The sequence below is a fragment of the Microtus pennsylvanicus genome, chromosome 3, assembly GCF_037038515.1.
Source record: "Microtus pennsylvanicus isolate mMicPen1 chromosome 3, mMicPen1.hap1, whole genome shotgun sequence".
NCBI classification, from domain to species: Eukaryota; Metazoa; Chordata; class Mammalia; order Rodentia; family Cricetidae; genus Microtus; species Microtus pennsylvanicus.
In genome coordinates, this window is record NC_134581.1 from 46886856 (window position 1) to 46912556 (window position 25701).

General features: G+C 40.7%; 1 protein-coding gene across 6 annotated transcripts in view; it reads left to right on the forward strand.

The window, feature by feature from the left end:
- Nucleotides 1–25701, forward strand: part of Unc13c (unc-13 homolog C) — a 453039-nt gene that overhangs the window by 148879 nt on the left and 278459 nt on the right. For 4 of the 6 annotated variants that reach the window (XM_075965264.1, XM_075965261.1, XM_075965265.1 and 1 more), the window contains 2 exons: nucleotides 17139–17217; nucleotides 20362–20433. In XM_075965264.1, coding sequence (XP_075821379.1) covers nucleotides 17139–17217; nucleotides 20362–20433 — 151 coding nt within the window. Of the gene's footprint in view, nucleotides 1–17138; nucleotides 17226–20361; nucleotides 20434–25701 lie in introns of all 6 variants that reach the window. The other 2 variants (XM_075965260.1, XM_075965263.1) reach the window with 1 other exon arrangement.

Here is a 25701-nt window from a genome sequence, read left to right on the forward strand (position 1 = left end):
AACCATAATACTTTGCTTTTTGTATATTTTCTTGCAGGACAAAGGTGAAATTGCTTTTGTTTATCTTATTTATGAGTCATTTTGGATCAAAATTTATGGGCATTTATCAGTTGATCTATACAGGCAGGCCGGAATGAAGCAAGGATCACTTGCACTGTGTGACTGACAATTTCAAAAGAAAAAAATACTTACAAGCAAAGTTTGGCTTACAAGGCCCTCGGTCTGTAATCACCTTTCTCTACCTTCTTCTGTTTCAGGGATCCTGAGTGGTCCCTCACTGGGGTGCTGTGTGTTGCTCTGCAGCCCCATCTGTCTCTCACCCCATTCCACTCTCTCTGCTCAGATGCATGAAAAGTAGGTGTGAAGGAAGGCAGTATAAGTCAGGATGGAATAAATCTAGAAGCCGGAAAGAGAGAAAAGATCCTTCTGTCTCCATTACTGTTCATGTTCAGTTCTTTGGAAAGAGACAGACATACTGAAAACATGGTTCTCTCACCCTGTGATGAGATCTCCAGAATGGCTCAGCAGCACAGGCAGACGCTTCCTCCACTGACACTCGGGTTTAAGTAGATATTTGTGCACAGGCCTTTAAGAGGCCCAAAAAGCAGCCATCACTGAGTGAGCAGACCCCAGATATTTGCTGCACATATCATAAAAATGAGTGAAAGTCATTAGAACTGAGATAGACAATGAATATATGAACTTAAATTAAGTGATGTAAAAGGAGATGGTACACAAAAAATTGCTTGGAAAATAGTATTCAAAATGTGTTTATTTGAATTAAACTGTGTCCTGGACACTGTTCAACTACTTGATTGATTATTAGAATTAATTTCTGCAACAATAACTTTATAAGCACTTAAAATTTAAGAAATTGATCAATTCTTTTCCAAATCACATTTTTTCCCTTTAATTTAGAAATGAGGGGGATGAAGAGATGGCTCATAGTCAAGAGCACTCGCTCTCTTACAGAGGATCCAAGTATGGTTCCCAGCACCCACACCACGCAGCTCCCATCTGCCTGTTACTCAAGCTCCAGGGGATCTAACACCCTCTTCTGACCTGTAGAGGCACCCGCATGCACACACACAAACAATCACGTACACTGTGCATATATACATACATAAAAATAAATCTTTCAGAGAAGTAATATTTCCTGCTTGAAAACTTTTTATAAATGTTACAGTGAGTAGTTATGAATAACTTGTAATATCTGTCATAGCTGATATTCAAATGGAAGAAATATTTATTTCTATTTAATACATTTGGCAAGAAAACCTACTAAATTATATATTTTTGTCTTAGAAAACAGGTGTTATTTTTTCTTATTAGTGATTCTATTTGAAAGTTATTTACAGCTGATAATTGCTTGATTCATAATCAGATGAGTGACATTTCAGTCTAGAAAGCATGACTGTGGATTAGAATGATAAGACAAGAATACTAGCTTTATGTCTAAGCATGTAAGCTGGCTTCCTTTTGGGCCACCAACCAGTTCCCAAATAAAGACATGGAGACTTAATAACAGTTATGAGTGCTCAGCCTTAGCTTTTGTTTGTCCCACCAGCTCTTATCACTTATTTTAACCTGTTTCTCTTCATCAAGGTTTTGCCTCAGAACTTTTTACCTTTCTTTCATTCTGTATGTCCTACTCCATGTCTGGCTGGCTGTTGTCTCCCTCCTTCTTCCTCATTCTCTTCTCTTCCCTGAGCCTAGAGTTTGCCTCCTATTTATTCTCTCTGCCCACTAGCCCTGCCCTATCCCTCTAATGCCTAGCTATTGGCTGTTCAGAGTTTTATTAAGCCAATCAGGTGCCTTAGGCATGCAAGGTAAAACAGCAATGTATCTTTATATAATTAAACAAATGCAGTGTAAACAAATGCAACACATCTTTAAATATTAAAGTAATATTCCACAACAGAGGGACAATAGAATATTATAAATTACTTCACTAAGAAAGATAAATCCATTATGACACAAATCTCCCCCTTTTGTGCTATCTGACATAGCTTTAAATGTTTCATTATTACATAATTCCTTGCCTTTATCCCCACAAATCTACCTAACAAGTTCATATGTTCCTTTAATGAAAAGAGATTATTTGCTTATTTATTCTCTGCATTTCAAGAACTGGGAAGAGTCTGATATGATACTCCCGGAAATTTAAAAGATAGGCTATATAGTTGTATAGACGCTAGCAGTAGACACCAGACACCTCGGTCAGAGATGAAGGAAAATATTGTTCATGACTGAAGAGACAGCAAGAGGTTCATGCTTTCATCCATTTTCCTTCTCCTTTCAGTGTCTCAGGGTGATGGAGAGGTAAGCCTAGGTACAGAACATACAGTGAATTATCCATCTCCATGCTTAAGAAAACAGTCTGTCAAAATGGCAAAGTCTTGGGCTGGAGATGCAATTCAGTTTGTCCAGTACTTTCCCATCATGCACAAAGCTGTGATCTCCATCCTGAGTACTCTATAAGCCAGGGGTTGTGTTTATATTACACACCTGTAATCTCAGCATTTTGGAATCAGTAGGAGGAGGGTTGGGCATTCAAGGTCAGCAGTAGCTACACAGAGAGTTTGAATCTAGTCTTGAGACCCTGTCTTAAGAAGTAAAACAAACCAAAACCAAAACCACTGTCTTAGTTATTCTTCTACTGCTGTGAAGAGCCACCATGACGGAGGCAACTTACAGAAGAAAGCATATAATTGGGGCTTGATTACAGTTTTAGAGACTTTGTCCATTATTAGCACGGGAGAGAGCGTGACAGAAAGCATGGCATTGGAACAATAGCTGAGATTTTGCATCTGATCCACCAGCCCAAAGCAGAGTTGGGGGAGCTGTCTAGAAAGGGTGTGCATTTTTTAAATCTCAAAACCTACGCTGAGTGACACATCTCCCCTAACCAGGCCACATCTCCTAATTCTTCCCTAACAAGTTTCACCAACTGCAGAACAACCATTCAAATACTCAAGCTTATAGGGGCCAATCTCATTCAAAACTCCACAGTGAAAGAAGAAACCTTTGTCTCACAGAGCCATATTATTTATTGTATTGATCAGCAGATAAATCCGTCCTCTACTCTAGAGAAGCAAGCGCCACAGAAATCACTCAGAGGCACCACAAGCAGGATACCCAGAAGCACAAGAGACCTAATAACAATTGCCTTTCAAACTTTACACTTCGGGAACCTGGGCATAATGTAGGAACATACTCAGTGCTGCAGTGACTTCAATCCGGAAATCATCTTCAAAGAGCATCGCACTCAAGTCATTATCAAATCACGTGACTAGACTGTTTCACTGGAGCTTCTCAGATACATTTATCATATTTATTTATTTTAGTGTGTGTGTGTATGCGTATGTACCATATTGCATGTATGACGTTCAAAGAAAATTTATATGGGGTGGTTCGCTCTATCATGTAGGTCCTGTTGATCAAACTCAAGTCATCAAGCTTGCTGGCACTATCCTTTACCCTTTGAGCTATCTTGCTGACTTCAAGATACTTAATTTTAAGAACTTGGAATATTTGTAAGAAGAAGATGTAGAAAGACTTTGCAGGCCTGTGTAAATCAACAATAGTATTAAGAGGACAACGGAAGTAGGTGTTCGTGACATAACAAGCTATAGGAACACGGGAGTGGCTTAGCTAGAGATGTAGCCACAGGTGTGCTGGCAGATAGCTTACAACCTGCTCTCCATGGAAAGACCCTCATCTGTAGCATTTACTTGTTTTCCTAGTGTGCCTTATCTGACTGTGTTAAATTGCAAGCTACGGCTACGGCAGGTCTAAGCTGGAAGTGAGGAAACGTGTGTTTGGTCTGCAGTCCAGGGCTACAGGGCTACCACCAATACCCCGCTGGGTGAGCTCTGCGACGTGGAACCACCTCCCCCAGGATCCTGCTTTGTCCATTGCTGTGCCTCACTGTGAGCAGAACTGATGCAAAGATAGTTGGCTTCTTAGAATAGTCCACATTTGGAAAAAAGTGGGGAGGGGATGAGAGCGAGTCCACATCAGTGCTGTCTACCCTGTGACCAGAACTCCAGGTCCAAGGGCATCTTGGTTTTCATGACCTGCAATGGCACTGGAACAGCAGCCAAAAGTCAGCAGTCTCTGACACATTGTCCTCAAGTTATAAGACAGGGAAGCGCTGGCATTGCATCTTGTTGCTTTATTCACTCCCACAGCCCCACTATTTAATATAAGTTCCCAATCAGCACTGCTTCAAATGCTTTACTTTCCCCTGAGGGCCATGTTACTAAGCCATGACACCAGGGACTTGCTGCTGGTAGAAGGTGACCATACCTGCTCCCTTACTAAAATGTTTACAGTTAGCAAATCAGGCTGTCCTGTGTCTTCTTTACATCATTTCCCAAGGGAGGGTAATCGAGTGATGAAGCCTTCAACATGCCAAAGTGCTGAGGAAAGAGGTACGTCCTAGGTGGTCTGGACAAACAGCAGGCAGATGGCTGAAGGGGCACCTGTGTAATCGGTCTATTAGATTGCAGGCAGGCGTGCATGCCAAGGAAAGCCTCAGGTTAATTTTTGTTGTGTGGCCATGTCCAGGAAGTCTGTTTCCTAGAAACCACATATACCACTGGCAGGTGTTTCCTCTCTAAAATCAGGGAATCCTATAGTATCACTGAAAGTCGCTCTTGCATCTAGACACACAGAAAAAGGACTGTAAACTGAGGGACGTGACAGGTGTCTCCTTGGCAACTGCCTAAAGCAAAGGCTTCCCCACTAGGTGTCTTCTTGTGTCCTTTCCCCATTCATTCTGGTTATGCCTATGTTTGTATTGTTAAAGGCTGGTTTTGAATAAAAATTCTAGAATACTAGTTGGCAGCTCGCTAGCAGAGTGATTCCTCTTCTTAAGCTCAACATAGATGGGTTTGTCGTTGTTTAAATAGCTGTCCTCCCACCATGGGGTGGATGTGAGCTCCTAGCCACTCTACCTGAAGTGCCAGGTGCCTCTCTAAGGAACACTTCACTTTTGCCTCTGTTGTCAAGAGAACAGAAAACACGCCAGTGGTAACACCAGCAAGAATGCTTGGCCTAGGGAAACAACGAATTGACTTCTCCATTGACCACACAAGCATACCTGTCAACAACAATCATCTGAACACTGAGAAGAAAAAGAAATTTGAGGCAATCTTTAACTTTAGAAATACCCAACCTCCAGGTGGATGTGCATTCATATGTGGACATGTTTGCTTCAATATATAAAGAGTAGTTTAAAAAATAATTCTTTCATTCATTAATTTTCTTATTTATTAAGACATATATGTAAAGTCCTATTCTAAATACTAGAGATGAAAGTAAATGCATATAGCTTCTGGTTTTGACAAGTCTCTCATCTGAGCAGTCATATGCAAAGACATATAGTTAGCTCATCATATAATGTGTATCTTAAGAGGAACAAAGTGGGCACAATGGTAACATGATTGGTTGGTTTTTGCCTCTTCAATCCAGGTATTTAAGAGCCTGCAATGGGAGTCTGTAGACTAAGCTTCTTGTCATTTACACAGTCCTGAGTAATCTCTTTCTGGAGCACAGGCATAGTTTGCAGATGAATTATTTTGTAAAACATAATTATTTTTGTAGCTTTCCAAACAGATGAGGTAGTCAACTCCAAACCTTCAGGGAGGAGAGATAATTCTATATTGCACAGGTGCCAGCGGCCTGTCTATCACAGGAGTGTCAATCACTTACCCAGGAAGGTGAAGGGATAGACTGAATGGCCAAGGTGAAACATAAGGGTGGAGGGGTTCCTGCTCATAGGAATGTTTAAAAACTGTACTGCCGTGATATATTATGGCAAACTACAGTATAGTTTATGCACTGTATTTATTGGAATCCCCATAGTACTCACCCCTGGTCAACAGTGGATTAAAACCACAACAGGGTATATGTGATGCTGACTTTACCCTAAGAATCCTACAGTCTCCTTGCAGCTCTGCCATAATCAGCATGCCATGCATAACCAGGACTTGACCTGTGGTCTTATCTGGGGACACAGGGATCCCTGAAATAAGTTTCTGTTTTTCTCACTCATCTTCGGTCTGTCCTTGAGGTGAGCAAACCAGAAAGGCCTTGCCCTGGAGCTATTCAGAAAAGATGAGTTTGTCTTCTGTTGGTGGTGAGGTGCATCACCAGCAGGAAACCAGAAGCTTCAAGAGAAAGGTTGCTAGACACATGGTCTACAAAGCGGAGGGAGTTGGGCTGAAAAGGCCAGAAAAGGCCACCTAATAGCTTTCAAGCTTGCCTTGGGGCTCGGCTGATTCTCAGCACTAATGGGAGAGGCTTTGATTGTTAAAATTTTCAGGGTTTAAAATATGCAGCAGGCATCTACCAAACTATAATTAAAGGGAATCTACGATTTCAGGTTTTAAGAAATAAAGTTTCTTTGCTATTGGATATTTGATTCCACTTAACGACATTTGGGTCTAGCCTATTAACCAGCTGGCCTTCCATTAATTACAAATGATTGTATTTTGCAAATTGTGTGTAAATGGAGCCAGAGATTTCCCAGAAAAGATTACTAAGGAAATTAGCTCCAAGCCAAGGTACAAAAGCACACACAATTTCACAGTTACTACAGAAGTTTGAACGTTAGCTCTCTAAGGGGAGACCCTATCCAGCATGAGTTTTAATTTAGGGGAAATTGTTTCCAAATAGTAATTGATGCTTAATTATGATAAAGTGTGTGGGTTGCATATTTTCTGCTCAGCAGCATACAGTTATGTATGAGGGTTATTTGGGTATATATAAACCACAGGATGGGCAAAAGGGGGTGATATGAGGAGCTGAAAGTTCTGGAAAAGGCTACATTGTCTACTTAACAATTTGTTAGATAATGAGACTTGAGAATATATGGATATAGTGATGGAGTGGTTAGAAGTTAATCTCTGACAGCTGACATTGTCCTCAGTTATCCCCACCTACGAAAACCACCAAAAGCCGTGTTTAGGTTTTATCTCATAAAAATACAGAGGACCATTAGATTATTTTCTTTTCCTATGTCAGTGTTGTGATTTGGAGGGGGGTTATTTATTATTTCACATGACTATGTAGGAGTGTGTCCCTGAGTATATGTATGTGTGTATTTTGTATGCAGGTGCTCACAGAGGCCAGAGAGGGTTCCAGATTCCCTGCATCTGACGTTACAGGTGGCTGTGAGCCACCTGGTGTGGGTGCTAGGAACCGAACAGAGGTCATCAAGAAGAGCAGCAAGTGCTCTAAACCACTGAGCCATCTCTCCAGCCCAGCTTTTGTTACTGGAAATGTGACGCACATTTCCCTTTCCCACCAGAATTGTAATCTTTCATAGCCTGAGTATCTCTTTCAAAAACCTTAAATGCCATTAGCTTTTCAAAAATGATGTAAAGATAAATAAGAAGGAAGTAAATGCTTCTGAATATGTGCTTCAAAGGAATATGGATTTGACAGAGAGAGAGAAGAGAGAGAGAAAGAAAGAACTAGATCCAGAGGTCCCTGTCTAAATTGTTAATTTAGCATTACGGAGCTTTATGAGGTCAAATGACCAAGAAAGTAGAAAGTAATTTAGTAGAATACAAAGTATCTGTGACATAGAGGCCATTTATTCTTTAAAATTTTATAGCAGTTCAAATTGGGGTTTTTTACCAAAGTTCATAAAGTGGAATGGAGGGTTAGAAAAGACAAAGGAGCAACCACCTCCGTCGTGGCCCTCATTAAAGAATCCACCAAGAAATATGGCATTACCTCGACCATCCATAGACCATCTCTATGTCCTTGATTTGTCCTCCTGCGTGATAGGAACAATATTGCTGGGCTGGTCTTAGAACACATACCCTATCACACTGGCGTCATGGCTGAATACTTAGAGGAGGGCAGATGCAGCCACTTTGTTCAGGGTAAAATGAATCAACGAGCCAAATGGAGAAGCTGGATAGTAAAAACATTGATGAAAAGATTACAGGAACAATATTAGAATATTTACAACTAAAAGATGTGGGGAGAGGCAGGTGAGAGAAATAGCCAGCACTAGACTCTCTCCTTCTGCCATGCGGGACCCTGGCATTGAACTCGGATTCTCCAGCTTGGAGGCAGGGTCTTTGCCTCTGTGTCAATTCATTGCTCTTCTGTTAGACTGTAGGAAAAGATGGACTACCATATTGTCTGAAGCCCTGAGTATCTCTAGTTTGTGAGCAATAATATGAAATCTTAGGTGTGATTAAATGTGACCTCAAAATGCATTTAGGAACTAGTGTTTAATCCTGTATTAGGAGTGGGTCTTCAATTACATAGACAGAGACTCTTTTTAAAATTTTATTTGTTTCTATGCTTATTTATTTATATTTGTTTTACATACCAACCACAGTTTCCCCTCCCTCCTCTCCTCCTGTTCCCTTCGTCCACCTCCCTTCTACCCCTCCCCACCCATTCCTCCATCATCTTCATTCAGATGGGGTAAGGCCTCCCATGGCAGTCAACAAAGCATGGTATGTCAAGTTGAGGTAGGACCAAGCTCCTCCTCCTTGCATCAAGACTGGGCAAGGTATCCCACCATAGGAAATAGGTTCCAAAGAGCCAGCTCATGCATCAAGGACAGGTCCTGGTCCTACTGCTAGGGGCCCTAGAAAAGACCAAGCTATACAAGTCACCCAGATGCAGAGCGCCTAAATCAGTCCCATGATGGCTCCCTAGCTGTCTGTCCAGAGTCCAGAGTCCGTGAACTCCCTCAAGCTCAGGCCAGCTGTCTCTATAAATTTCTTGTCGTGATTTTTAACCCCTTGCTCATATAATCCCTCCTCCCTCTCTTCAACTGGACTCCCGGAGTTCGGCCCAGTGCTTGTAGATCTCTACATCTGCTTCCATCAGTTACTGGATGAAGGCTCTGTGATGACAATGAGGGTAGTCACAAATCTGATTACAGGGGGAGGCCAGTTCAGGTACTCTCTCCACTATTGCTAGGAGTCTTGGCTAGGGTCATCCTTGTGGGTTCTGGGGAGTTTCCCTGGTACCAGGTTTCTTTCTAACCCCACAATGACTGCCTCTATCAAGATATCTCTTTCATTACTCTCCCCCTCTATCCCTCCCACACACCCTATCACATTGGTGTCATGGCTGAATGCTTAGAGGAGGGCAAATGCAGCCACTTTGTTCAGGGCAAAATGAATCAAGGAGCCAAATGGAGAAGCTGGGTAGTAAAAACAGGAATAATATTAGAATATTTACAACTAAAAGATGTGGGGAGAGGCAGATGAGAGAAATAGCCAGCACTGGATTCTCTTGTAGGGTTAAGACAGCCCCTTTAGGGGGCGGGGTTTGCCTCGGGCGAATGCCTGCCAATAAATGGGCGCACAGGGAGGCGGCTCGGCCCTTTTCCCCTTCCTACCTCCTGTACTACGCTGGAACTTTGGTTCTGTAAGTTTATCATTAAAGTGGTAAATATTCTTTAATACCTGCATTGCATTTATTTTATGCCGATACATTCTCTTGTTGAATCCCTCAACTTGGCCATCCTGATCCCTCATGTTCCCTCCCCACCATCCCCTTCGTTATACCCAAAGTTTACCCAAGATATCTCACCTATTTCCTCTTCCCAGGGAGATTCGTGCATCCCTCTTAGGGTCCTCTTTGTTATCCTGAGGCTGAGGATGGTAGCCTGGTTGTTCTTTGCTTTATATGTAATATCCACTTATAAATGAGTACATACTCTAACAGCGATTCACTCTTAACAGTAATATAAAACACTGGTAGCGTGAGAAGGGAACATGTTGGCTAGTTTACATTCAGAGAGTAGGGACATGCATGATTATTGTCAGAACAGTTGTGTTAAATGGGTGTGAAAATTAATACTAAGTGAAGAAGGGAGGCATTATTATGCATTAACCACTAAAGGATTAAACTGAAAAGATTTAGAATGACTCGTTATTAATCTCTCACAATCTTAAATGTTCCTTGACTCTAAGAAAATGAATCATACAGCTATCCCAACAACTGTCTTGGAGAATTAATCAGAAGTGTTAGGCATTATGTTTTAGGAATTCAATTAATTTAACATCTCTTTTGTATAGAGTCAATCTGTTTTCTGATATCCGACAGAAATCAGCTATTCAATGGACATTAGCCTGTTAGTCATCAGCTGTCCTCGTATGGAAATCAAACCATTTCTTCTTATACTCAAAAAGATCAACCTTTAGGAAAAACGCTTCCTATTTTTCTCCTTGTAGATAATCTTATCTCTGATTATTATATTTTAACCAACAGAACAAACTACTTGTGCTTTCATTATATACAGTGATGAAGTATATATATATATAATATATATATATATACACTAAAGAATGATAACTATACCTAAGTAATATACATTATATAACATGCTTAACATTTTTGAATAAAAATGCTTAATATCCACCTAGCAATTTGTGAAAAAAAAACATGATATATTGATTATATTCATCATGGTATCTGTATCTCACTTAGACTTCATATCCTCTAACCAGTATTTCTCGGGTTCCACCTGTGTACCACCCAACCCAGATCCTGATAACTGTCATTTCACAGAGTCAACGTTTTCAAATTCCTCCTCTAGAGAGACCTGGTCTCCTTCACAGTCATCCTCATTGCCACAAGCACTGGGATCTCCTCTTCTGTAGCCAGACAGCATTCTGTGACACACCACCTTTCCTTTGTCATTCATCTGCATGTGGAATCCACATTCATTTAATCATTTCTGCTCTTATGTGTAACGCGGCAATAAACGAAGGGGCACAGCTATCTCTTTTTTTTTAATTTATTTATTTATTAAGGATTTCTGCCTCCTCCCCGCAACTGCCTCCCATTTCCCTCCCCCTCCCCCGATCAAGTCACCCTTCCTCATCTGCTCGAAGAGCAATCAGGGTTCCCTGACCTGTGGGAGACGGAAGAAGAAGAATGGATGAAGAAAGTATGGAATATATACATATTAGAGTATTATTCAGCAGTAAAAAACAAGGACTTCTTGAATTTTGCATACAAATGGATGGAAATAGAAAACACTATCCTGAGTGAGGTATGCCAGACCCTAAAAGAGGAACATGGGATGTACTCACTCATATTTGGTTTCTAGCCATAAATAAAGGACTTTGGGCTTATAATGCATGTTCACAGCTATCTCTTGGCAAGTGTATGCCACCTCCTATGGCTAGATCATAGTAATCAAGTTTTCATTCATTTACTGTCACTGTGCTTGTTTACTGTCTGAGGACTCCTCGTACTATTGCACACAATGACTATTCTATTTTACAAGCCACAAAAGCGTGCACAATCCTCTTCTTCAGTGTTCCTCACAATACCACACTTTTGTCTTGCTGATAACAGCCATTTGAGCAGGTGTAATGGACTCCCCTGAGGATACTGCATGAAGCCCTGGTGATGAGGAACGCTAAGCAGTTTTCATATACTGTCTGCTGTTTTTTGTGTTGTATTCTCCTAGCATCTTCCTGGAGTTCTTTTTCCAGTCTCCATATGTTCAGTATGTTATTAGGTCTATTCAAGAACATTATTAGAGCTAGAAAGATGGCTCATCAGTTTAGAACACCGGTTGCCCCAGCTCTCACATGGTGACTCGCAACCAACTATAACTCTCCTCCATAAGGGATCTTATTCTCTCTTCTCTCCTCCATAGGCACTGCGTGCCCATGGTGCACATGCACAAATGCAGACAAAACATCCATTCACATAAAATAAATTATATATTATAATACATATTGCATACTTAATCAGAATACTACACTGAAGGCCACAAGGTACAGTTACTGGCATTACAGTTAAAATAACATTCATTTAAGCCTTTTACAATATACATTATAGCACTTGCCTGTAATCCCTTACACTTCATAAGTGAATATCATACATTTTAAGGCATTTGGGGGCTACTCAGAGAGTTCTAGAAGACCCTAGGCTCTATAGTAATATATCTCAAAAAGCAAATAATAGTAATTTCAAAGCTTGTATAATAGAGCAAATGTCCTTCCAGGAAATTTTCTGCTTGATTTATGTACAAAATAACATTAATTTTGTCAGGTTCATTTGATTCTTGATTTTCCTGAGAGTTCAGTGGTAGCTTGTCACCATGGACTGTACCCCATTTGTACTGTCTGCAGTCTAAGCGGCTCCCATGTCTAACCACAATTCTTGTGTAGTAGAGGGAGCTATTGATGGAGGACTGGGGCATTTACGCTATGGAGTGTGTTTTCTAATCTGAAGATAATAACTCGTGAGATATTTTGAAAATAACCTAAATATTATCCAGAACTCTGGCTCGGCCAGGCAGACTGCTTACCTCATGCCAGCCAGAGCCTACTTTGCCCATAAACACATGAGGACTAAGGCAGAATAATCCTGCAGTAAAGTCAAATTCAGTGCTCTATCAGCTGTGTGATCTACACAGACAGGCTGTCTAACTTCAGTGTCATGAACTGTCAAATTGAATTTGCTGTGACCTCACTCATCACTGTGATTGATAATGGGATGATCCTGTCTTATTGTCATTACAGCTTGGTATGCTTTCAGGTATGGGCTCAAATTCTACCACTGTCATTGGGTAGTGCCTTCCAAATGATTCTGAAGGGTTCTAATTCTCCGCTTCTCATTCCTAAAATGAAGGAAGTAGTTATTAGTACTACCTAGTAATCCCTTAAAAGAAAGGGAAATCCATATGCTTTGGACTATATGCGAATGTCAATGTCAATTGTAATTGTATTCATTGTACTTGGCACCTGGTAAGCCCCACATTAATTGTCAATCTTCTTTAGCTAGTTTGTTAGCTGCACTCAGAGTCACGGTAATCCAATCAACAACAGCTAAAGTGCGGTCATTAAAATGCATCTATCTAAAATGAGTCTTCTTCTTTGCTTACTGGTCTACCAGATGTTTCAGCATCTTCTTCTGACCGCCTCATTACAGAGTCTAGGAGTTGCTGGACTCAAGAGTACTGCCCTTGACCTCCGATCTGAAAGGCCAGTCCTTTGCCCGCTGTTATATTCAGTCTTTCTCATTTTTAAAAGTTTAGTCTTCCCCACCTCCCTCCTGGTGAGATTGCTTCTGCATTTTGTAGAGTTACAGGAGGTATCAAGTACGCTCATTGCATTGTGAAGCCAGTGAGGAGACTTTATTATTTTTCACTGCTGAGAATCTAGGCCTCATCATCATAGGCAAGAACTCTACCATCAAGCCACACACCTAGCCTGGGGTCTAAGTTTACAGGAAATCTTTATTAATGCTAGATGGATAAGCATATATATATATACATATATATATATATGAAATTTCATTTTAATATATTATATATAACCTTTTTATAGTGATGATGAAATTGTAAAAGTAAAAAGAAATAGATACTTGATCTTAAATGAAATCACAGGGGCCTATCTGTGGGGGTTAAGAATCCATTTTGATGGTCATGATGTAATATATGAGAGAATTAAAAAAATCCTTCCCCCCCACACACACAAATGAATTTATTTCATGGGCTCAAGTAATGGCTCGGTGGTTAAAATTGCTTACTGTTCTTACAGTTTCCCCGAGTTTGGTCCCGCCACTCATGCTGGATGGCTTTACAACTCCAGTTTGAAGGGAACTTGGTCTGGCCTCTATGGTACCAGTTTAGGTCTTTTTATATCTTCTCTCTGCTAAAACAGTCACAAGACAGGAAAAAAAAGACCCAAGAAGTGTGTGAAACTTATTCTAAAATGTCTGTCAGTTTAGCTTAAGTTTTTGAAAATCTTCTGGCAATTTTAATCATACTCTGTAAGAAAACAGGGCAAAAAAAAATTAATGACAATTGATAGGATAGAAAGCACACAGCTCGATTGCACAACACAGCTGTTAACACAATCTCTTTCTCAATCATCGTCTTAATTGACCGTGTTTCTTGATATGGCCATGGCAGTTATATTATTTACAAGTCAAAACATTTTGAGATATCTGAAGGCAGCAGTTAGTATGATGGATGTGCAGCGCCGTAGAGTTATTAGTTAATGTATACTTCATATTGTTATGGCTCACGGGGAGACATGGAGACATTTCTTAGAATCACAGCCGAAAATTGCTTTGCATAGCAAGAGATCTCTGTGCTTGTGCGCTGTGGAGAAGGTAGGAATTTAGGGACTTATACTAAGAGCTCGTTAGTGAGCTTTGAGAAGATGGGTGTGAAGAAAAGTAAGTTTATGGCTCTTCTTCTCTTTCCTAGTCTGTGGCTTTCTAGTGTTCAGAAGAACATTCAATATTTACACCACAAACCGCAGGTGGAGAGATGGTGGGTGCCAACCTGATTGGAAATTTCTGTGATTTACATAGAGATTAAAACAATACGCTTCATGCCAAAATATACACAATTATCAGTCAATTCAAAGCAAATGATAAAGCAGAAAATATGAAGACAAAAGCTATTCTGGTATAAAAAAGTGAAGAAGAAAAGGAGCAAAATGAGGAAGAGGAGGAGAAGGGGAGGAGGAAGAATAAGAGGAAGAGAATGGGAAGAAAAAGTTGCTGCCACCAATACCACTTTTTTGTAACCCAAATCTGAAGCTCTGACTCACTGTGACTGTTACAACCCATGTCCTAGCGTGCCCAGTTTGAATTATTCTGGGAAGTAGCTAACCATTATTTAGTTTGGGGGACTTTGGGGTGGGGTCTTTTGGTTTTTCATTTTGCTTGACTTCAGTTTCTTTTCTTGAATTATTGTCTCATTCTATGTTGTCCAGAATTGCTTAAACCCCTGGGCTCAACTACACTGTCCCTCCATCAGAATCTCCTATTATCTGAGACAATAGGTTCAGGCGACACACCTGGCTCATGGGTTAGCATCTTCGCCACGCTGTGAAAAGCAGGATCGTGGGTCTCATGAGCGAAGCATGTCACTTTCCTCCTCGTCTCTCTTCTTCCATCCATGTCGATCTCTGCCCACATTCGCCCCTCTCCTTTATCCTATGGCTTCAGTCAGGCATGCCCAACCTTTCGACAATGTGACTCAATGTCATCTACAAAGTTCGTGAACTGTGCAGTCCGGTTGTCTTTTAAAGCCTCGTATTTTTAAGAAAGCACATGATTCCGTGTAGGGCCACATTCAAACTGCAGCTGCCAACGGTCAAAGCAGCTCTCCAACACTGGCGCTTTGCTATCCATAGGAAGCATCCCCAGGCTTCACATTCACTACATCGTTTGATGCTTGTCTCTAAGCTTAGCTGTGCCTCTATGGTCCCTTCATGGCTGCTTTATCATCATTGCTAGTTTACTTTTAGTACTATTTTATGAGTTGTACAATAAATTTGATGATTTATTTGTCTACAATTACCAAACCAATAATTGAATCCACAGAAGGTATTGAAACTAAAACTGTGGCAGCTGGGAGAAAAAAATTCCAGGAAGACAAAGCTGTCCCCTGTCGAGCTAAATGTCACAGCAGAGGCCATTTTGTGTCAGTGGAAATGGGCCTCTAAAATACCAATAACCTGTCATCAATTCTTATAGTCCGTCATGGAGGCAGAGCTGCCAGGCCATTGCAATCAGCAGGAGCTGAGCTGCTTATGTGAGGAGGCTGGTCCTCAGATGTGCAAGGAAGGCATCAACAGAGATTTACAGACCACATCCCCGTCCCCATCAGGAGATATTGTCATCAGATTTTAGAAGTTAATTGGCAGTGCAAAATGACTCGATTTGGCACAGTGAGAAACCAACATTGGAGCTAAGGTGTAACTCAGTTGGTAGAACACCTTCAGACGATGCCCAGGGTTTGATCGCCAGTATCATATAATCCAGGCGTGGTGACACAGACCTGTCATCCGGCACTTGGGAGGTAAAAACAGGAGGATCAGAAGTTCAGAGTCATCCTTGGTCCTGCTTCAGAGTGATGTGCTAGACTTTGTTGACTCCCCATGCATGAATGCCCTACCCACTCTGAGGAGTAGAAGGGGTTGGGTGAGGTGAAAGGTGGAGAGAGTCAGAGGAGGGGAGGGAGTGGGAACTAGGGTTGGTATCTAAAATGAGAAAAGATTGTTTTTAAAAATTAAGTTAATTAATAAAAAATGTATTTCTTAAAATTATTCTAAACACTATACATATATAAAATGATACATTGTTTGAAAACCACTTATCATTATGTGAGCCTTCTCTTCTCTTACCTGCTTTCATTCTATATAGGTAACTGCACTTTAAATTTGAACAAGAGCCATCTATATATTTTCTGTGCATACATAGTCAAACACACATACACACACACACACAGAGAGAGGATTGTACTAGCTTACACATATTCAATTTTGCAGTTTGCACTTGTTTTTTTGCAATTAAGTTTTTAAAGATATATTTTATCTGTCTCTCTCTCTCTGTGTGTGTGTGTATGTGTGTGTGAGCATGTTCAGAGTGTACATGTGTACACACACAGAAGTCAGAAAAGGGACGGGCTGTCCTCTGCTGAACTTCTCCACCTGTTCCTGTGAAGCAAAGTCTCTCCCTAAACCTGCGGCTTGCATTTTCAAGGCAAGCCTTGTCCATCATCCCCCTGTCTCCATACCCCACCTTAGATAGGGGGTTATAGGTGTTTAGGGGACATGTAGCTTTTAGCAGTGCTGGAATTTGAACTCTAGTCCTCATGCTTAAAGAGAAAGTGCTCTTAACCACAGAGCCATGCCGCCAGCCCCGTAGTATTTCCCTCACTTGTTTATTAATTGCATTCTTAGAAGTTCATTCAATCAATAGACTTGAGATGAATATTCAGCTGACCTAACCTTTGTTACTATTACAAAATAAAGGATAGCAAATCTTTTAATCCCATGTATTTACTTGTGAGAGAAATTCAGGTAAGAGAAGCCAACGGTTTAGTGCTTAAAATTTGTCCATGGTTTGTAAAACGCTATTGTGGAGCTGAGTGGCTGACGATGTGGCACGCAGAACAACAACAGACTATCAGCAGGTGCAGCAGCTGGAGTTTCACCCTGAACAAAAACCTGGAGTCTTGGATCTTTACCGTTTTGCAAATGAATTGAAAACAATAATCTCCACTTGATATTTTCACAGCCTTTATATAAACAGTAGGGACCTTTTTTTTCGTCATACAATGTCATTTCAACTGTTGAAATCATTGCTTTTTTGTCCCCACTCAGGGCTGGACGTGGACTCTATGGAATAGATAGCATGCCTGATCTCCGCAGGAAGAAAACATTGCCGATTGTACGGGATGTGGTGAGTTACTCCTGCTTAATTCTCCCTGACTGCATGCCTATCTGATGTTTCCTTTGTTAAAATGTAAAGCCTTTCTCATTGACTACCTAGCTCATAAATATTTCATGGGGTAAAGTATGCAAACCCAGTGTCTGCCCAGCATTAACACATTCATTATTTTTTTAAAAATGCATCTGATGAAAGAAATGACTCTAACCTTTCAACTGCTTTTGACATCAGTGGAAATTACACAGTTTTAGTTAAACGGACTTTAAAATTGAGCCAGAAGAACTAGCAGAGAAGACCAAGTAAGCTGTTGGAGCTGGTCTTTGATGTTCAATACTGTGAAGGATTACAAGATTAATTTACAAAGTTTAAAGCTGTCTTTGGGTTTCTTCACTTCAACACAGTAGACTCCAGACTTTACAATGGAAACAGATGGTGCTAACCAATCTTCTTACATGTGACAAACGAGTCTAGCTAGATTACTAAGCTCTTCCGTCAAAAGAAGATTGCTGTTTCCAAATCATTAAGGTTTGTGTTGGTCCTGAACATAACTCTGAAGAGCTCGCCCTCCTGCAAGGAGGAATTCTGAGACCACTCAGAAATGCCAAGACCTGACTGTGGGACAGTGGTCTGTGCTCTATCATGAGAAGCATGCTTAGACCTGGCGAGATCTTTCAATGGTTAAACACACTAATTGTTTTTGCAGAAAACCTGAGTTTTCTTGGTTCACAGTACTCAAGTTGAGTGACTAACAAAGACCTGTTAACACTAGCTGCAGTGGATCTGCTGCCCTCTACTGGCCTCTATTGGCACATGCATACTGTGGCATACACACACAGATGCACACATACACATAATTGAAAAATAAATCTTAAAAGGAAAAGCCCTTCTGAATGTCAAATATTATTGTTCTATTCTATCATCCAGACTTCTTACAGGCTCGGTGCGGCGATACACAAAACACGATTCATTTTTTCTATGGGTGTTTAATACTCTTAGTAATTTAATATCAGAATTTACTTTATACAAAAAATTAATATCACTTTTAGCATCAATGTGAATAATTTGTATATCAGCAACATTTGATTTTGCTAAGAAAACCACTAAAGGCAGTCACTTTAATTTTGAAATGAAATGTTACAGGACTAGAGGTTAACCTCTGTGGTTAAGAGTAAATGCTACTTTGCAGAAGACCAGAGTTTGGTTTACAGCACCTGTATCAGGTGTCTCACAATCACCTGTAACTCATCTCTGAAGTCTGGGACCCTTTCTATATTCTGTGGGCACCTGCATTCATGGGTGTGCATGTGCGCATGCACACACACACACATACACACACACACACACACACACACACACACACACTAAAACTAATTCTCAAAAATGTTAGTTAATTAAGATGGTGCCCTGTATGATCCTGCAGTGGAAAGCACGGCACATGATGGAGTTAGCTCAGATTTTTGTCAGGACAGCGTGGGGAATTTTCTGTTACACTAAGGGAACATTCTCGTGCTTTACCCATTTCTCATATGTTTAATGATTTAAATGTTGTTTCCTTTTGCTCCTGGAATCTTCAGGCCATGGTAAGTGCTTTTCAATTTGTTTCATCATTCTCTGATCTTCTCACACAGACACTCATTTTATTCATGAGATAAAAAGAGGGCAAGGTGGCGAAATAGAGCTACTCTGGAATAAGTTTTAGTTCCCATATGTGCCTGTAATTCCAACACCCAGAGGGTAGAGAGGGATGAACTGTCCATGAGTTAGAGGCTGGCTTGGTGTACATAATGAGTTTTAGGCCAGCCAGGGCTACCTGGCGATACACCCATACACACATGGGATCTGAGTGTACTGTTAAATTCTCCAAGAATCTAACATCAAGCTTAGTTCTATGAAGCTAAAAAGTGTATATATAACAAAACTAAACACAAAAGAAATGTAAGAAAATCATAAAATTAGAAACAAGTACTTCATGCTGGTTAATTTTAACTATCAACTTGGCATAGCCTATAATCACTTAAGAAGCCAGTCTTAATGAGGAATTATGCAGATTAGGTTAGCTTGTGGACAATTAATCGATAAGTGACAGATGAAAATCCAGCCCTTGGTGGGCGGCACCATTCCTTAAGGTAGGGGAGTCTGGAGAGTAAAAAGGAGGAGGAAGCTAGCAAATCAGGCTGCCATTATTTTCTCTCTGCTCTTGACTATGGATGTGATGTAACTAGCTTCTTGAGTTCCTGCTTTGACTTCCCCAGTGCGATAGACCTGGAATTATAAGCCAAATAAACCTTTCTTCCCTAAGATTTTTTATCTCAGTAACAGAAGTGAGTAGGCATAGTTATTAGGGGTGAAGAGTACAATTATCATAGGTAAAACCTTCAAAAGTGACCCTCTTCAAGTTGACACCGTGGGTAGAAGATGGACATGAAGTAACTTATTTATTTGCATGCATGTAGCTTCATCCATGTGACGCCATTATCCTGAGGTGTTTCTGAGCAGGTGGGGCTGAAGAGATGCATTGTTCCTACCTGACTTCCCTGTGCTCCTGGTAGGATGGCGTGTTCATATCTCATCAGGTTTCCGATTTTTAAATTTCTCTGTAGCAGTGATGTTTCAGAAAGCATAGAGTTTGGGTAGGAAGCAGATAGTGACAGTTCAGTTTATAGGAGTGGAAATGGAAAGGTCTTGAATGCTATTGAAGATGATGTCCATTTGGGTGCTCATTCACTTGATAAGGGTGTGCGAGAGACATATCCCCACTAGATATAAAGAATATTCTAGGAAACACCCCAGGAGTCATGCAGTGTCAGGTACAGCTCAGATCATCTCTCCAGTCAGGCTGGGTAGCATCAGTGCACATGTTTCTTGACAGATTATAACTGTACCCCAGGGAACAGCAAACTTCTAGAAGCCTCTTTCTATCCCAGAAACTTTTAAGTAGTCGTATCTCTTGGATGGACTTCAGTTTCATGAAGGCTCAAATGCCAAGGTTAGGGGTCTCTGTTTTTAACAGTCATTGCGTTCCATTCATAGTGGTAGGATGACAAAGCCCTTTTCTACTAAAACAGTGACAGCTAGCATTATTACATCTTTGCCTTCTGAAATGCATGCAAGCCACCTTTGCCCTATATTAATCAGTCATAATCCTGTCTATTTCAGACCCTGGCTGCCCGGAAATCTGGTCTGTCACTTGCTATGGTCATCAGGACATCACTGAACAATGAGGAGCTGGTAGGTGCCTTGCCAGTTACTAGCTGTACTGAGCAGACCTCCAGGAGCATAGACATTCTATTTGAGATACTCACGTGTCATGTGTGGCCAAATGTCCATGAGTGACACAAGGAAAGTCTGGTTGGTCCCAACTAAACTTCCTGCGAGCTCCGGCTTCACTACTGATGATACTCCTACACATTTTGGTCTTATGGCTGTTCTTCTACACTGAAACCATTTATCTGTTTTGCTTCCCCTGGAAAATCCCTAAAGGTATTTTACACTGAAGTTTCCCTTAAGTTAAAGCAGCATCTCGCTTCCGGTTGAATTGTTAGTTTCCTTCTCCAACATTTCACTGTGACCACTATGGTATGGTATGGCATGGTATGCTATGCTATGCTATGCTATGCTGTGCTATGCTATGCTGTGCTATGCTATGCTATATTATACTATAGTCAGGCCACTAGATGCCTGAAAATGAATATTTTTATATGTAAAGTGAAGTAGTAGCAGAACAGAGAATTAAGGAATGCATATGTGCTTATCATTTGGCTAACACTAGCTTAGTGAATAACACCAATGAGCTACTGTTCTGTTCCTTACTACAATGGATATGAGGATTTCGCATGAACTTCTCCGCATGGACTCTGATGCTCTGGAAGGCAGTCGTGTGTGCCATTCATTGTTCTCATTAAATTCTCATCACCATTGCTTGGAACAATGCTGGGCACAAGGTAGATGTTTTATAAGGTCTTGTTGGATGTACAAACCATCCTGCTTAGAAGACACAAGGAGAATGCCAAGATCTAGGTCAGCGATTCTTAAATCTAGCTCATTAGAAGCCCAGAGGGAGCTCTGAAACCTGCTGAGAGCTGGTCACTCCCAGCAGTTCTGGTGTAATTGGCTCCAGGTACAGCCTGGGGAGAGAGGGCTAGTTAACAATGTGTGCCTTGGCTGTCCTGTAGCAGGGGCTCAGTCCTGCTCACAGACGGGGATTTGCCTGAAATGTTTCAGGGTCCTTTCTTACAGGCGCTAATATTTCTAACTTTTCTCTATCTGCCACCTTCACAGGACAAAAATTCTGTGAACATGGCATATCACTTCTTACTGTCATTATACTTGACATTTACTCACAACGTATTTCATATTTTTCTCTCTGCTTCCTGTCATTGTCTTCTTGCATCTGTAAATTCTTTCCTGTATCTTTCTATAAGATGTAGCCCCTGCGCACGCACACACACACATGTATACACACATGTACACACACAACTACCCATTCAGAGGTGTGGAGGGATAGAGAGGCTATTGCTATTCCTTGCACACATTCATCTGAATATCTATGGGTTGCATCCCACTGATGCCCTTTCTCCCACCCAAGCACTAACCAGGTCACTCCCTACTTAGCTTCAGTTCAGAGGAGACTGGGTGTAGGCAGGGAGGTATGGCTATAGTCTTAATACATTTTTCTGTTGTGGTACATGATTAGAAATTCTGTGTTTATATTCTCAGGGACTTTTATTTATGATATTCTGTAATATTTTGAGTATAATTTAGATACAACATGAAATTCTCTGCTTCCAGTATAAGAGAAAAACTCCTACTGAATTTCAAGTGTTTTGGTCATTTTCTTCTGAGGAAATAAAGTTGAAGGATTTTGCTAAGAAATTCTGCATTTTTGTTTTTCTTATTTTAAAATATGACATCCTTCTACTATTATAACTTGGTGGCAGAGTATTGACCTAGCCATAGACGCTAGATTCAATCCCTGGTAAAACACACACACACACACACACACACCACAATCAAAGAGCCTACTTGTGAATCTTTCTGTTGCTACTATATACCATTTCATTTAAAATGTGAATACTTATTACAGTGAACAATAGAAGTGAGTTGGATGCCTCTGAATTTCCTGAGACCCAAGACAATGAAAACATCTTCCTTTCAGAAGTAAATTACCTATCAATCTATTTGTCAGCAATCTAAAAATACCGCTTTTCTTGGTGAACAGAGCCCTGAGCTGAAGACCTGTCTGGGGTGTTGGGCAGATGAATAGACTGCATTAGCTCCCTCTCAAATCCACCAAGCTCATTTCCCTGGGGCCCCTGTCTTGAAAAGTAATGAAATATGACTTGTGTAGAGCAGGCATATTAAATGTCACTCCTGACAAGCTGTCGAGTTCGGTCATTACACGGGCAAATGACATAAATGCTGAAGTGAACGATTTCCACGCTGCATCTCTGAAGTCCTCCTGGGCACTCTCATCCGGAAAGCCAGGGCATTGCCTGTGCACAAAGGGGATGATCTGCTGGCCTGGGAAACAGCAGACAGTGGCATTTCAGTATTAGAGAGAGGGATGGTCAAAAGCACAGTCATCTCTTCCAAGATAGAAAATGGCTCTAATGTCTGCAGTAACACACGGGACAGTCAGCTTCATGCACAGGAACACCTCCTGTTCTCCTTGCAGATGAGGCTTAGAGTCCTTTCTCAAAGTTCTGACATGGAAATTAGCAATCATGACACAGTTCAAGATCATGTCTTTTCACAAGCACTCTTACTGGTCTGACTTCTGTTCTTAAGCACGTGTTTGCTAGGGACCGAACTCAGGTCCTCTGCAGGAGCAGCCAGCACTCCTCATCTGTGAGACATCTCTCCTGCAGCATCCTCTGGTCCTTAGGAGCACAGTCTTTGGCTTGAGGTTCTTGGGAACCCAGTTTCCCAGTTTACTAGCTCTAAGACCTCAGGCAATCCGCAAACACTCTCCTGGCCTTGAATTTTTAATATGTTTACCAATATAAATCTATTGTTTTCTGTATATATTATATTACACAAATATGCAATATATTTTATATATTATATATTCACATACACATATATAATATATGTGTGTATAGGTACCTTCTTATGCACATTTTTACATTAATAAATCCAAATAACCTTTGGTTTATCAGATTCTTGAATACTCGTAATACCTGTACTAAACTAGCTTCAAAAAAGCAATTGGGAACTTCCCTTTTTCCAGATCTAGGACCATTTGCATGAGTAAGGTGTTGTGCCAAACTTGCCCTAAATCACCAGAGCTGGATGCTTATTTGAGGGTGGTTGTATGGCTCTTGCATTTATTCATCTCATGTAGCAACTGCAGCCATGGTCTTTGCACATTGATTCTCCACTTGGCTTTGAATTTATGCTCATGTCAGTTGTAGAAGGTTGTCTTCTCTCCTGATGCTGTTGTCGTGGCCTGTGCTGAGAATTATCCCCAGGCCTCACACCCACTAGGCCTGCGCTTTGCCACTGACTAACAATTCCGAGCTCCTTTTTCTACATTTTAGAATCCAATACTACCTAATTGAGTGTATAATTAAGATTTGTAAAGACATGTGTCTTGATAGTCCTATTATTATCTGTTTGTATTGTCTAATTTTGTAAAATCAGCACTATAAGAAATTCATCTTTGACTACTCAAAGTTTTTTTTTCTTTTCTTTTCATTGTTTACAATCCAATCTTTAATTTATTTCCTCCATCCCTTTCATGTCCATTTTATTTTATTTTAAGTTTGAGACAAGGTCTCATCTCTATAGGCCAAGCTGGCATCATATTCAACAGGAGTCCTCCTGCCACAGCCTCCCCAGTGATGGAATCGAAAGGCTGAGCTACCATACCTATTACCATCAAATTTATTTCCTTTATTAGCTGGTTTTGATTCATTCTTTACTTGCCTTGTACTTACTTTGAAACTGATTTCCTTATTTATAGAATTGAACCTATATATTTTAATTGCTTTTATTAACTGAACAAAGGGGATATTTATAAAATAGAGGAAGTAAACATCAATAATTATACATCCATGTGTGCACTGATTTTGACAATAATAAATGCATGGTCCACGCATTATTTTAAACCCTTGCTGTGTCACATAGGACAGGATGTACTGTTCTTAAGAGCGATGGTTACCTCCTTCCCTGACATCCACTGAAAACACCCAGCTCCACTTGGTTCAGGGTCCCAAAGAGGAGGCCTATAGTCAGCGAGGGAAGGAGACTGACACCATCTGAGGCTGTCTGCTTATTGACAATAGGCTACATCTTATAGACTCTGTAATTACATTATAGTTTAGCCATATGCAAAACTGAAAGCAGACTTAGTGATTCTGGGGTGAAAACAGTCATCACCGTCATCACAGCAATTTTCTTGAAGCAATGGAACAGTGAGCTCAGTGCCTATTTATTGAGAAGCCTATTGTCCTCAAAGACTCAGAAACCCAGGCAGGTGCCCTTTACACTTCCTCCTGCAAGATCTCAGCTTTTGTGGTCAGGAGGTGTCAGACACTGAGTCCTGAGAAACAAACCTCTAAGAGCAAGCAATTTGCGTTCCTTAAGGAGCATGATGCAGTGTTGTACCACGCAGCACAGTAAGCATTGAGTTGTTTCCTAATTGCATTCCTGTGTGCCTTAGTCTTATGATATGGGCCTCCTCCCCTCATAAACTCCTGACATCTTACTCTTTTCCATTATACCACAGCATTGAGTCCTTCGGTGTATGCTCCTATATATGGGAGAGGGGGAGCAATCAGTCTAACTTCTTAACAGAATCTGTTCCTTGTGGGGCAGACAAGATCTTGCCATTTATCCAGTAAGCCACTAATCCTAGACATTATTCTATACTTATTAACTGAACTCTTGCCCTCAATGACTTCAGGCCCATTGTTTTTCTTTATTTGGTGCTTTTCATCCTTGGGATCAGGTATGCTCAGTTAGTAAATCTTTAACTTTATACAATGGGGAGGGGGAGAGTGGGAAGTCTTGTGTGAAAGTAGATAGAGTTATCTTGCTACCGGATTCCAAAGAATTACTTTGTTTAAAGAGACTGCCATTGTATACATTTTCATCCTTCACCAAACTTCATGCAAATTTCCCAAATGAAAAGGAATAAGGAAACTCCCATAGCATATGGGGAGAATCATTAATAATAAAAGCACAAAGGTGTTGGAGAGGTGGGATTTGCAATGCCGAAACGCTGGAGCTTTGCCAAGCAGCCGTGGTCACCATGTGGTCCACGTCAAACCCTTTCTTCATGGCCTCTGCCAGGTGATTTGTGAAAATTCAGTCTCTGCCAAGGAGATAAAACTTTATAGTTTCCACAATAAAGTGGCTACAGTTTTTCCTTGTGGAAAAAATTCAGACAAGGTTTGGCTCCTTAGCAACTCAGTTTTCTCTGGACACTTTAAATGTGCATATACAAATATGCATATGTGTGCTTGGAATCTTGATTTGGAGAAAGATTGGCAT